The 14,814-nt window shown below is 41.5% G+C and overlaps 1 protein-coding gene and 1 long non-coding RNA gene across 4 annotated transcripts in view; both read left to right on the forward strand.

Moving 5' to 3' along the window:
• The window catches only part of IQGAP2 (IQ motif containing GTPase activating protein 2), a 338,812-nt gene that overhangs the window by 214,870 nt on the left and 109,128 nt on the right, over positions 1–14,814 (forward strand). For 2 of the 3 annotated variants that reach the window (XM_021084462.2, XM_085013875.1), the window contains 2 exons: positions 2,334–2,494; positions 9,242–9,366. In XM_021084462.2, the coding sequence (XP_020940121.2) occupies positions 2,334–2,494; positions 9,242–9,366 (286 nt within the window). Of the gene's footprint in view, positions 1–2,333; positions 2,495–9,241; positions 9,367–13,554; positions 13,652–14,814 lie in introns of those variants that run through there. The other variant, XM_085013876.1, reaches the window with a different exon arrangement.
• On the forward strand, positions 3,654–8,618 carry LOC146405591 (uncharacterized). The gene is made up of 2 exons (XR_014838103.1): positions 3,654–3,817; positions 4,860–8,618. It is a non-coding gene; the product is annotated as an uncharacterized LOC146405591 (long non-coding RNA).

The raw sequence follows: 14,814 nt of genomic DNA on the forward strand, positions 1-14,814 counted from the left end.
GGTTCAATCCCTGGCCTTGCTCAGTGGATTAAGGACGGGCGTTGCTGGGAGCTGTGGTGTAGGTTGTACATGTGGCTCAGATTGGCTCGGATCCTGTGTTGCTATGGCTTGGCATAGGCTGGCAGCTTCAGCTGTGATTATAGCCCTAGCCTGGGAACCTACATATGCCTCAGATGCGGCCCTAAAAAAAGACAAAAGACCAAAAAAAAAAAAAAAAAGTCAGAAAAGAAAAAATAGTTAAAAAAATCAAAATCTCTGTAAATGTCTGTGTGAGTTGAAAATGAATAAAAGTGTTTACCGCTAAAGGGGTTGGATAGAGGATTTTTTTTTTTTTCTCTTATCCTCACTTGTAAGACTTACTATGTTTTAGAAATAGAACGGTCCTACAGTTGACCCTGAAACAACAGAGGTATGAACTGCCCATACCCCTTATATGTGGATGTTTTTCAGTAGGAAATACTATAGTACTTCACAAGGCGAAGTTGGTTGAATCCAGGGATGCTGAGGGACAAGTACATGGAGGAACCATTTATGTGAAGAATGAAATTATACACAGATTTTTGAGCTGCGTGGAGGTTCAGCGCTGCTAACCCCAGTGTTGCTCAGGGGTCAACTGTATTTTTTAACAAAAGAAAATAAGTTATTTTCTTAAATTGCACAAAGGTTCTTTTGTTAACATAGCCATGCCTTTGAGGCCCAAGGCTGCTTAGGCTCTGTCACAGTCATTCACCCGCTAATGGTCAGGACTCAGCCCAGCCTTTCTTCTTTATTTGTCTTTATCCTTTTGACTATATACCACTTTAGATATTCGCGGTGACGCTCAAATAATTCCACTTGGCTCCTTACTTGTCATTTTTTACCTTCCTTATATGTTAAACTTGTGGTTGATGTAAGGTATTTGGATAAAACTTATGTGTTCCCTATAAAAACTCTTCTTCCCATTTGCTTTGAAGGGTAAGATTATGCCTTTTTAAGCTAAACTCAATTTGCTGAGAGATTTCTGTGGAGATCCAGAAAGCTATAATGCATTTTAACATAAAATATTATATATAAATAATATCCTAAGTATGAACATAGATATATCAGGGTTGTTTAAATTTTGTTTTTATGTTGTTTCAACATGATGAAGAAATAACCCTTTTGAAGTTGGATCAAGTCAGTATAAAACGGTTACATGAAAGAGCACATTGAATGGGGAAGGCGTTCTGAAATATGAGATGTATTTTTTAAATAAGGCAACTTCTTACTTGCTTTCCATAAAGATTTACATCACATTTCTTCAAATATATAGGTCTTAGACTATATGTGAAATTTCTACCCATTTATAAAAATGTGATTTAAAGTCACTTTTTTGGAATTAGAATTAATATTTTTGTCTTAAAGATTTCGATTTGCTTTTTCTAGGGATGTAATCTTTAAGGGAAATTCTCCCCTCTTTTCCTCACCCTTGATTCAAACTGAAAATCATTAGCTATGCTGAAATCTAACCTTGAGCTTGTAGGCAGTAACAATATTATCTAATCCTTGGCTAAATTATTGGTAAGACTGAGCCGGCAAGCAGCCCATATAGCCACTAGTAGGAATCAGCTATGGCAATGCAGCTGTTTGTGGCATCATAACTGAAGTTTGTAATGATCATCTACAGAAAACCCAGAAGTCATTTACCTGTTCTTTTTTTTTTTAAATTGAAATATAGGTGATTAACAGTGTTGTGTTTCTGATGTATAGCAAAGTGATTCATATACTCTTTTTCAGATTCTTTTCCATTATAGAGTATTACAAGGTATTGCCTATATAGTTCCCTGTGCTCTACAGTAAGACCTTATTGTTTATCTACTTTATATTCAGTAATTTGTATGTGCTAGTCCCAAACTCCTAATTTATCCTTCTCCCACCCTTGATACAAATGAACTCTTTTTTTTTTTTTCTTTCTTTTTTAAGGACGGCACCCACAACACGTGAAAGTTCCCAGGCTAGAGGTCAAATTGGAGCTGCACCTGCTGGCCTACGCCACAGCCACAGCAATGCCAGATCAGAGCTGCATCTGCGACCTACATCGAAGCTCACTGCAATGCCAGATCCTTAACCCAGGGCCAGGAGTCAAACCTGCATCCTCATGGACACTAGTCGTGTTCATTACTGCTGAGCTACAACGGGAACTCCCTAAATGAACTCATTTACCTGTCTTTAAAGCCAATGAAAGGACGGTGGCCAGGGAGCCCTCTTTGTCCTGGCCTCTCCCAATCTTTGGCTTTTCATTGTTATTTGAAATGTTCATTCTGTAGCCCCATCACATATTTGGGGAGCTTATATTGCTGTATGTTTTCCAACAGAACTATTTGCCCCACGAGGAGCTCGTAATTGCAGTGGAAATGCTCTCTGCTGTTGCTTTACTAAACCAAGCCTTGGAAAGCAATGACCTTGTGTCTGTGCAGAATCAACTCAGAAGCCCAACAATGGGCTTCAACAATCTGGACGAGATGCATGTGGAACGGTAAGGGCACCTTTCCAAACCTCCTGTCAATGCAGAAATGTGTGTTTGGCAGATCTTGCAAATTAAGGATTGTTCCTCACTGAAGAAATATCCACAGTTATTTTCTTGAAAACTTGTTTGCTTCTCCTAAGAGTCCTTCTAGTATTAGAGCCCCTTCTTCACAGTATTCCTTTTAGGGGAACAAAGAGACAAAGGAGTATCATCCTGTGACAATTACCGGCTGACTGTGTCATCAGCAAAAGTCATTCGATAGGCTAATATAATAAGAAACCTTGAAAGCTTCCCTTGGGCTTCTCTTGGAGATGACAGAATGAAGAAGATTTGGAAGCTACCTTAATAATCGTCCAGTCCAGTTTTCTGATTTTACTGATAAGGAAACCAAATCTGGATTTATGGACCCAAAGTTGGGTAATTGGGCCCCAAACCCCATTCTTTAAAGGTTAAATCAAAGGAATCCTGAGACCATAGTGGATCATAGCTGTAGGTCAAAATCTCAACTTAGGGCCTTTTTTTCTTTTTTTCTTTTTTTTTGGTCCTTTTTGTCTTTTTTGTCTTTATAGGGCCAGACCCGCGGCATATAGAGGTTCCCAGGCTAGGGATCTAATCAGAGCTGTTGCTGCTGGCTACGCCAGATGCGAGCCACGTCTGTGACCTACACCACAGTTCTCAGCAACGCCGGATCCTTAACCCACTAAGCTAGGCCAGGGGTCGAACCTGCAACCTCGTGGTTCCTAATCAGATTTGTTTCCGCTGCGCCAAGTTGAGAACTCCTCAACTTAGTGTCTTTCATTTCACGTTCCTGAAATAAGCTACTAGACAGTATAGTTGATAGAATTGTGAAACACTATAGCAGATCTAGAGAGAAAATTAAGGGGCCAAAATAAGGAGCTCTGTTAGAAATTGAGTAAGTCAAAAACCCATGTTAAAATGAGGAAATTTTCTTCCTGGAATCTTGTGACCACCAGGGGGAGATGTCTGCATAGATCGTGGCAAAAGCACTTTCCAGATACTGGCTCTATAATCACTGGAATTAGGTCGATTGGATATTTCTCTTGGTCAGGTACAGTTGTACAGGAAAAATTTAAGACTTCTTAGATTTTTTTTTTTTTTTTTTGGCTTTCATCCTTTTAGGGCCACACCCACGGCATATGGAGGTTCTCAGGCTAGGGGTCTAATTGGAGCTGTAGCTGCCAGCCTACACCACAGCCACAGCAACACCAGATCCAGGACACGTCTTCGACCTACACCACAGCTCACCGCAACGCCAGATCCTTAACCCACTGAGCAAGGCCAGGGATCGAACCCCCAACCTCATAGTTCCTAGTCAGATTCATTTTCACTGTGCCACGACAAGAATTCCATGACTTCTTAGATTTTTTTAAGAAATAGTCTTCAACCACTTCTTTATGTAGAGAATGGCCCCAAAATAGTACGGCAGTGGATTTTCCCTGTTTTTAGTCATCTTGGAAAAACCAGTGCTCTTACGCTGTTTAAATATGACCCCCCCCCCCAACACCTGGAGGTTCCTGATTCCTATAACTCCTCAGAGGCTATTTCCAAGGTAATTTATTTCTGCCTCCACTGTTTATATTAATGGTGCCGTCTCCTCCTCCTTCAAGCTTAGAAACCTCAACCTGAGACTTCCTCTGCCCTCTGTGAGGCACCCTTGTGCCATGAACAGCCCACTCACTTTTCTCCCTGATGGCAGCCAGTCTGTGTGCACAGTACCTCCGCGGAATGCGTCCTGGTGACCAGCTTGCTGAGACGGTTTACCTTCGCTTCTGAAGTAGCCTCCTAAGTGGGCTTGCTGTGTCTTTTCTGTCTTCCTTCATTCTTCTCTAACCAGGCTCTGCTGCGTTCTCTCAGGCTAGAGAAAGCAGAGTTGGTCACTCGCTTAGGAAGCGTCACAGTCACATGGGCTTGTGCATGAGCCAATTATCAAGACATATTGAGAGCCCCAGCCACTTCCCTCGAAATGACAGTACACTTGATCTTAAAATCGCCTGTTTTGGTTACCAATAATCCTCTCTTCTCCCATCCCAATTTACACATAACTCTTTTTTATTTTATTTATCTTTTTATTACTCAATGAATTTATTACATTTATAGTTGTACAATGATCATCACAAACCAACTTTTTTTTTTTTTTTTTGTCTTTTTGCTATTTCTTTGGGCCGCTCCCGAGGCATATGGAGGTTCCCAGGCTAGGGGTCTAATCGGAGCTGTAGCCACCGGCCTACGCCAGAGCCACAGCAACGCGGGATCCGAGCCACATCTGCAACCTACACCACAGCTCACGGCAACGCCGGATCGTTAACCCACTGAGCAAGGGCAGGGACCGAACCCGCAACCTCATGGTTCCTAGTCGGATTCGTTAACCACTGCGCCACGACGGGAACTCCAGCAAACCAATTTTATAGGATTTCCATCCCACACCCCCGGCGCATCCCCCCTGCACTGTCTCCTTTGGAAACCATAAGTTTTTCAAAGTCTGTGAGTCAGTATCTGTTCTGCAAAGAAGTTCATTATGTCCTTTTTTTCAGATTCCACATGTCAGTGAAAGCATTTGATGTTGGCGTCTCATTGTCCGACTGACTTCACTTAGCATACATATAACTCTTTAAGGAAATGGTCCCCTACCCCATCTGAGGACCACTTTTATACCTGTGATTTTCAACTGGGGCCACAGATACAGCTTCAGAGTTCAAGTGTTCTGTTTGACAACCTTTTAAAATGTGTGCTTGTTTAGAGTCGTCTTTTCTTTTTTGTTCTTTTTATGGCCACACCTGCAGCATATGCAGGCTGGGGGTGGAACCAGGGCTGCAGCTGCCACCCTGTACCACAGCCACAGCAACTCAGGATATGAGCTGCTTCTTCAGCCTACACCACAGCTCACGGCAACACCGAATCCTTTAACCCACTGAGCAAGGCCAGGGATCAAACCCGCAACCTCATGGACACTAGTTCGGTTCTTAACCCTTGGAGCCACAATGGGAACTCCCAGCTTGTTTAAATAGTATTTTAAAAATTTGATTTAAGCATTTTCTGGGTCACCTGGATGACCTAATATTGACATGAGCTTTCTGGGCCCCCTTTGGTTTTTATATTGAATGTTGCATTGGCCCTGAGTGATCTTCCACAGCCTCTGCATTTCAGTTGCCACATGAGCTTTTATTCTAGTTCTTGGGAACCCAAGTTGGCAGGTTTTCAAGTTGGAGAAACTCTGGGCCTGTCCTTTAGGGTTGTACAAGTTCTTCACGGTACATGGGGGCTGGACAGGCCATCTGGATGAATTCCTGCAAAGTCTCTACCAGTTTACCTTGGCTTTTGCCCTTGGGGCTGTTTTTTCCCAGAAAGGTTTTTTTGTCCAGTTCTCATGAGAGTGATGGAGTGCTGGCATTGGCTCTAGGCATATGCTGTTCCCAGATTAATTGTTCTAAAATGTCGCTGTGTTTATAATGCTCCTCTGTTTGACTGTGCCCTGTTCTCATCTGAATTACTCAATGTGGTGTTCTGCCCTTTGCTCCAGCTACATCCCTCCTCATGGTTTGCACTTCAGCCAAGCTGGATCGAACACACGCTGTTCTTTCTGGCTTATCTGCGCCTATGCATGCTCCTCTCACCACCAGGAATGCAGTGCCTGTCGCCCGTCTCTGCCTGCCACAGCATTGTGCTTCCAAGCCCCACCCCCCTGCCACGGATGATGGGCGCGTGAACTCTGTCCATGCTTCTCCCACGTCAGCTCATGTCATCTCTTCTGAGGACTAGCCTGATGCAGTTAGAGGAATGTAACCTTGGAGGCAAAAATAGCTAAGTTTGACTTCTTCTAGCCAAGCCTCTTTCTCTTCATCTGTAAAACACAAAAACAAACATACGCAACAAAGACACATACTGTGCATCTGCAGAAAAGTTTTTTTTTTTTTTTCCTTTTTATGGCCACATCTGTGGTGTATGGAAGTTCCCAGGCTAGAGGTCAAATCGAAGCGGCAGCTGAGGCCTGTGCCGCAGCCATGGCAACACCAGATCTGAGCCATGAGCCATGTATAACACCGAATCTTTAACCCACTGAGCCAGGCTAGAGATCAAACCCACATCCTCACAGCGACAAAGTCAGGTCCTTAACCTGCTGAGCCACAACGGGAATTCCAGCAGAAAAGTTTTGAGGGTTAAATGCTTGGTTCAGCATCTGTCTCAGGCAAGGTAATTCAACCCTAAGGATTTCCCTCCACATCTCCCTTGCAACCCCGTTACTTCTTCTCATAGGGACTGTCTCTACTTTTATATCCTTTCCTATGCTCTGGTTTTTGTGCCCTTTTTGAGTTTTTGTCATCCTATCTAATGGACTGAAAGCTCCTTGGAGTAAAGGCTGCATCTTGTTCCTCCTAATCTCCCTATCGTGTCTGCCATAGGTTTTTCCCATAGTTCCTGCTTAATAAACATCTGCTGAATGAAGTTGGAATTTTAGTCTTAGAGTTTCCTATGTCTGTTAGAAAGACCTTATTAGTCTATCCATAGTAGATGGTGAAGAGAACTCTGAGAGTGATGGGGAGGGAAAGGGCATGAACCTGATTGGGTAAACTATAGAATATTATCCAAAGCTGATACCTTTAGTGCTGGAGACTAATACTCATTCAGAAAGCCTGTGGAGCGCTGTTATGTTATTCCTAAATTTTTTCCCCTTAGGCTAGTGTTTGTTTGCTTCTAAAGAAATGATGAGTGATTATAGATTTTTTTTCCCCTTTGTTCACCCTTAAGCTTTTTCATTTTATTCCCATCGAGTCATCGTTTGGATGTCAAGCACGTGAAAGGCCTGTAAGGACTTCGTACTTTCTTACAGAATGGCCCCCACTTAGAAGGGTGCTAACTAGTGCAGGTTGTCATTTAACCCCATTATCGTTGTGATCGGTATTATGTGTTCTCTGTGGCTACTAGTAAGTATAGCAGAATATTTTCTTAAGGTCATAACTCTTGATAAGATGAAAATCTCACACAGGACACTGAGACAGTTTCAGGCCTGTGTTTGGGGAGGCCTAATTCACCCACAGAAAATGAATCCTCACCATCACTTGCTGTTCAGAATGATGTTTTTCTCTCTCAAGCTACACTCAGTGGAAGACATCTCAGTGTCACCCTGGAGTGTGCAGAACTTTAAGGAAAGCTGTCACAACCAGGAAAACAGTTTAGACTCAACATGAGGTTACTTCTTTTATGTATGTGTATATAGAATGATTTTTATTTTTTTCCATTATAGCTGGTTGACAGTGTTCTGTCAGTTTTCTACTATACAGCAAGGTGATCCAGTTACACATATATGTGTACATTCTTTTTTCTCACATTACCATGCTCCATCATTATTGACTAGGTATAGTTTCCAGTAGAGGTTACTTCTTGTAACCTCTACTGGTAGCAAATCCGTAGGTTCTATTCACAAGTCAGACTGCGTAATGAATCAGTATGTGAAAAGATGCATAAGGCAACTCAACTATGGAGCTTCTACACTTTGAGTTAGACTAGCTCATTCATGTTGGCCTAGGGTTGTAACATCAGATGTATAACTTGGGAATTTCTGCAAATGAGAAGACCGATGATGAAATGAACATTTCTTAGTAGTGTGTCAAGATGGATCATCTTTTTCTCTGAAATTTCTCAAAACAAGAAAAATAATCAGGAGTGTTGACCAAACACTATTTTCCAGAGGAATGTGCAGAATAAGGGGGGGGGGCACGTTCAGAAATGAGGTGTAAGTGTTATGACAGTGAGGTGACACAGGAGAGAGGTGGGGAGTAGCTGCTGTGAAGCCTGAGGAAGAATGAACAGATGAAGAGGAATTCTAGGATATTCTGGGTTTTACTCATGCACCACCTCTTCAAGAAAACAGTGAAAATGTGTGTTACTCAGCAAGGTTTCTGAAACTGCATTTGCATTTTCTTTGATTTGTCCTTGCATGTATTAGGCCACAAGGTAACCCAGCTATCTTAGGGTTACTATAAAAAAGGTCTCTCAGAGTTTGGATTTGGGAAAGGAACAAGAAAGAAAAAAATGACTCCTGATGGAAAGATTGGGAACCATGGTCATTCTGAGTTTTATCATGTAATCATACAAAGGAACCACACAACCATACAAAGGAAAGGGAAAATTGTTACCCAAAAACCCAAGTAATTGTTACCCAAAAACAGAGTTAAAAGCATTGAGGGTTTTTTCTGTTCGTTTGTTTGAGTACAAGATTGGAATTTGATTGGCGTGGTGGTTAACGAATCCAACAAGGAACCATGAGGTTGCGGGTTCGATCCCTGGCCTTGCTCCATGGGTTGGGGATCCAGCGTTGCCATGGGCTGTGGTGTAGGTCACAGATGTGGTTTGTATCTGGTGTTGCTGTGGCTGTGGCCGGCAGCTGTAGCTCTGATTCGACCCCTAACCTGGGAACCTCCATATGCCGCGGGAATGGCCCTAGAAAAGGCAAAAAGACAAAAAAAAAAAAAAAAAAAAAAAAAAGAAAGAAAGAAAAAAAGAAAAGAAAAAGAAAGGAATAAAAAGCATTTGTACATGAAAAGTATTTTTAAGAAAAAAAAAAACCATTAGTCTAAGTGAGGTTGGTGTTAACAAGGCGGCACAAAACAATTTGACTTGCCTTTCTGCTCTTTGTTTAACCTCATCTCGTCACACGGAGCCCGTGTGTCAAATTTAAGATGCATCATGAACACAGAATGAACTTCTCCGAGTAGATGATAATTGTTTTCTCTTCTCCAGTTACGCAAATGCACTTCTCTCCATTAAACTGGAAGCCTTATCCCAAGGGCAAGAGAACTTAAGCTGGAATGAAATTCAGAACTGTATCGATATGGTTAATACTGAAATTCAAGAAGAAAATGACCGTAAGTATGGAACACTTTCCTTCTCTACTGACAGTGGGAGAATAAGGTTTCTGGACATCACAGTTCTCTCGTTTAGGGCTACAGATTTTCTGCCCACAGAGCCCTATGAGAACACACTCCCCTGGTGTGGATATATGTATTGATATATAAACGTTCTTTCTGCACTACCATCCAGCATATTATAAACACGACAGAGCAACCCCAAAAAGACATAAAAGGATAGAATAAAAGAGTAGAAATATAAGTCCTAGGATTTTCTTATGTATTACCACTTGAGAGACGACTGCTCTAAATAACTCCGCTTTTTAAGCACTCGGTTTTATTTTGACCTTTCATTTGGGCATTTTTCTAAAGTGCAACACATGTTCCTGTCCTGAGAAGAAATTGCAACATAATCTCCCTGCTGCTTTATGATCTCAAATCATGGGGGTTTGCTGTGTTTCTAGAACTTATGAGCTTCCCGTATGAAAATGGATAGTCCCAAAAAGATGTACATGCTTTCTTGAATGTCAGCTTGCTTCCTTGTCATTTGCCTCTTTCTTATAAAAATAGAGTGAAGAATGAGGAGCTATGAAACTTAGGCAATCAGTGTATTTGCTGTTTTTTTGGTAGCATAAATGACCAAATCTAAGCTTCAGGCTGCCTTTTTCCATCATGAAAACAAACCAACCATCCCCATCTTCTTTGGCTTTCTCTGAGCAGTTTGACATTGGATTAGGATTGCTGATGTCCTAACGACCCTCCAGCTTTGACTTGGCTTTCTAACTCGCTAGCTTCAAGTCTGCTGATAGAATAGGCAGGTCCTTCCTTCAGAATTTACGATGTTTTGTCCTAGTTTATTTCGGTAAGGTCTTATAACCTAAGTGTCCATCAACAGATGACTGGATAAAGAAGATATGTGTATACACACTCACTCACACTCACACACACACACACACACACGAATACTACTCAGTCGTAAAAAGAACAAAATTTTGCCACTTGGAAGGTATTATGGTAAGTGAAATTAAGACCGAGAAAGACAAATACTTTGTGATAACACTTATATGTGAAATCTAAAAAAAATGAAGCTAGTGAATATAACAAAAAAGAAGCAGACTCACAGATAGAGTACAAACTAGTGGTTACCAGTGAGGAGAGGAGGGGAGAGACAATGTGGCGGCGGGGGAGTGGAAGCTACAAACCTGCAGGTGTAAGACGGGCTACAAGGGTGTGCTGTACAACACGAGGAATATAGCCAATGCTTTGTAATAATTGTAATTTGAAAGTAACCTTTTTAAATTGTGTAAAAAACAGAAACTGCTACACTCTGCGCTTTCTCTCTATAAATAGAAAAAAAATAGTTCACAATATTTTGTTGTAGCTGGTTTTGGTCAGGTCTTAGATCTGATCTTCTAATGCTCCATCTCTGATTTTGTTACACTAAATTCAGTCCTGAGATAAAAACACATGACTGTTAGTTACTTGAGTTTGCATAGTTTCCTTCTCTTTACTAGTTCTTGTAAGCCCTAGGCCCAACATCAAGGCTGGGTTTGCTTTTTTTTCAGTGTCTTCTCACTCCAGGCCTCTAATAGGAAGTGGGACCTTGAGATGGTGTACCATAGATGCCACTGTTACACGGATGCCTAAACAATTCTTTTTTCTACTTTTTAGGGCCTCACCCACAGCATATGGATGTTTACAGCATGTGGAGGTTAGGGGTTGAATTGGAGCTATAGCTGCCGGCCTACACCACAGCCACAGAAACGCCAGATCCGAGCCGCATCTGCAACCTACACCACAGCTCGTGGCAACCCCAGATCCTTAACCCAATGAGCAAGGCCAGGGATCAGACCCCCATCCTCATGGATCCTAGTTGGGTTCGTTACCACTGAGCCACTAAGGAAACTCCCTGAATACTTCTTTTTATTCTGTCCTTTTCAAGTTGTGTATAGATCTACATTTCTGCAGTCGTGACCACACGACGTTCTGCTGCATCTCTGCGTTTCCTTTCCATGAGGCGTTTTGGGATCCCTGCAATCTGATGGCTGACACACCACCCACTTAGCTGTTTTCTGACATGTTGGCTTGGGAGCTGGTGGTTCTTGCCAGATGTTAGTTGGGGGAAGCAGTAATTTAAGCAGATGTTCGACATCATCTTAGGAGAAGAAAGGAGGGGTGGGGATGAGAGCCGATACTGCTGGGTGTGTGTGTGCTGTTACAAAGTGCAGTCCCCAGCCTCCTGCCATTCTGCCTTCTTCCTCTTGACCCCCGACCCCAGCTCCACGCTTCCAGCCTCTTGCAGCAGTGGTTTGGGTGCTCTGGCTAAAGCTAAACCAGGGTAGGCAAAACACAAAATCCGGTTCCATCCACCCCTGGTTCTTTCTGACCATATGCACAACCCAGGTTGACTTTGGTGATTTCTGTGTGTCCTGATTATACAAGTGAAGGTGCTGAACAAGCATAGTTTTACTCTCATTCTCCAAACTGATTAAAGGGGGGGGGGAATGTGCCATTTTTTGTCCCAGATCATCAGATCTTTTGTTTTTACCAGGAAAAGAAAAGCAGCATATATAAATATATATGTTTAATATATATTAATATATAGATAATATATATATATTATAATTATAGTTAAATATTATAACAATTATAATTATAATATAAACAATTATATAATATTAATACATATACATAATATATATTTAACTTTAAAAGAAAGGTGTCTTTTGCCTTTTTAGGACCACACCCAAGGCATATGGAAGTTCCTAGGCTAGGGGTCGAATCTGAGCTGCAGCTGCCAGCCTACGCCATGCCCTCAGCAACGTGGGATCCGAGCTGAGTCTGTGACCTACACCACAGCTCATGGCAATGCCAGATCCTTAATCCTACTGAGCAGGGCCAGGGAATCAAACATGCATCCTCATGGATGCTAGTTGGGTTCATTACCACCGAGCCACAATGGGAACTCAGAAGGGTGTCTTTCGTAGGTAGATATTTTGAAGCAACATTCTCTTTGGATTTGTATGGCATTTATCCAGATAACCGTACCACTCAGTCATTCTCCATGGGACATATCACAGCCATTATCACATTTCTTCTAACCATCTTGGCATGAAGGACATATGTCATAACCAGAATAGTTTTTATTGTTTGTTTTTTTCTTTTTTGGCTGCCCCACTGCGTATGGAATCAGGGATCAGATCCGAGCTACAGTTGTGACCTGTGCTGCAGCTGTGGCAACACTGGATTCTTAAGCACTGTGCCTGGCTGGGGATCGAACCTGCATCTCAGCTCTCCAGAGATGCTACCAATGCTATTGTGCCATAGCAGGAACTCCTAGAGTAGTTATTTGAGAGACTAATATTTCCTTTCTAGAATTTAGGGGACTTACTACAAAAGATTTCATGTCTCTGTGTTTTGGTTTGTTGTTTTGTCACAATGGGGTATTTTTGTGTAAAGTTCTTGAAGTGTTGAGTTGGATATGTTTAGGTAATTTCTTTAAAAGCCAAGTAAAATATATATATATACTGTTGTGAAACAGGCATGAATTGCTCAGTAGAAATTAAATCACTTGAAAGAGCTGAGACTTGTTCATGGACTTTTTCTTGCCACCCCATCACTGCTCCACACTCCACGATCTAATCCTATATCTGAACTGTGGTGTGGATGAGGTATTTGGCTAATGGGAAATAATCAATGTGGAAGCAGAATTGAATGGAAAAGCTGCTAGAGGCATTTCCTCCAACTTGGACGCTTTGCTGATTTCTTAATGGAAAGTTCTCTTTTCCCATTTGAGCCATAGAGTGGCATTATTTTCACCATGTAGTTTAGACATGGAGATTTTCTTCCTGTGAATTTTTGCTTTTAAAATCTGGTAGGCACCATTCTTTGTCAGTTACCTCATCTGCTGTCTCAAATACACCACCTCTAAGGGAATACCCACTTTCTCACCAGGCTAGAATGTTTGGCATCACATGATGATTGAAAGAAGTTTGCTGAGCAGCAGAAATGAACACAACATTGTAAATCAACCACACTTCAACAAGATTTTTTTTTTCAGTTTTTATTAAAAAAAAAATAAGTGGGCCCTGGAGTGAGAAGTTTACAATCTTTGCTCACTTGGATTTTCTCTTCACTTATAAACAGAGGAAGTGAGGCAGATGTGCTCAGGGGGGTTCTGGGAAGGTTTTTCAGCTCCTATGAGGTCATTTACTATGACATCAGCAGCGTGTGTTCATAGAAACACTCCAAAAACTTAAGCGGGTGATTTCAATCAAGTCAGCTGGCATGCACTCGTTCCCAGGTGATTGGCGGGTTGGGGACACGTTCTCTTTCTCAGACGTAGTTCTGGAAAGATCATGTTTGGATGGGATGTTTAAAAATGTTTAGAATAGTCCACCCAAGGGGTTGTCCAGTGGATGACGTAAGTGTTCCGTGCTCTCCAGTTTATAAATATTCCAGGGCAAAATGCTAAGACTTTGTACGTAGGCAGTACTTAGCCGTCCCCAAGTTCTTCCAGTGTGTTGCCGTGTCCCAACTTGCATGTTACGGAAGTATTCTTGCTCTTTCTTCAAACGTGTTTGAGTATTATAATCTGGAATAATTTCTAGGCATTGTAGGTGGTCCTTTTTCTCCTACAGATAACTCTTCTCATTCTTAGCAATGGTCTTAATGGGAACATTTATTCGGGAGATCCCCAGCTAAGTATCTTACCTTAATTTGAATGTCAAGATGAAGATGCTTCTTAAAAATTTGAAGTACGTATTCTGTTTCATAGCATATCACATTTGTAAAGTGGCTTGTGATGGGTTTTGGTGAAAAATCACTGACAAAATCAGATAATGTTTGGCTTTTAAGAATGTTTGTTATCTAAGCTTGCTGGTTGTTAATGTTTAGTTTCTTTATTAGTTCTTATTCATGAGCATGAACCTGGGAAGCAGAAGACCTTGGGAGTATGTGAATGTATGTGTGTATATATGTGTACATATGGGTATGTATAGTCATGAATAATGCACCTGCATATACATACACTATAGTTGATAGTTTACTTTTAAGAATAAGGTAGTGTTGAGAAGTGGCCTCCAAATAGATTCCTTTTGCTAGAGTTTCAAAAGAGTTCCCAACTGCATAGCTTAGCTTTTGTGCTTTTCATTACTATACCTTATGGTCTGTGTCCTAAGATCCTGTCGTGGAGATGGTAAAACGTTACATGGGTGGATATGCTTATTTGTCCTTTGGTACGCCCATGAATTCGGATTCCAGATGTTATTTTACCAGCTGGCATTAGAGAAACAATCTGTGATACTAAATTAGCCACCCTTGAATCTTAACAATATCCCTAAACATGCAAGACTGCTACTTTATATGAAGCCTACCTATATTTCCCAGCCATGTGTGGCTATTTTAACTAATTAAAATGAAATAAAATTGGAGTTCCCGACGTGGCTCAGTGGTTAACGAATCCAA

The sequence above is a fragment of the Sus scrofa genome, chromosome 2, assembly GCF_054392235.1.
Source record: "Sus scrofa isolate SSC_HxYL_T2T_F1_AM1 chromosome 2, Sscrofa_HxYL_maternal_Yorkshire_Landrace_v2.0, whole genome shotgun sequence".
Taxonomy (NCBI): Eukaryota; Metazoa; Chordata; class Mammalia; order Artiodactyla; family Suidae; genus Sus; species Sus scrofa.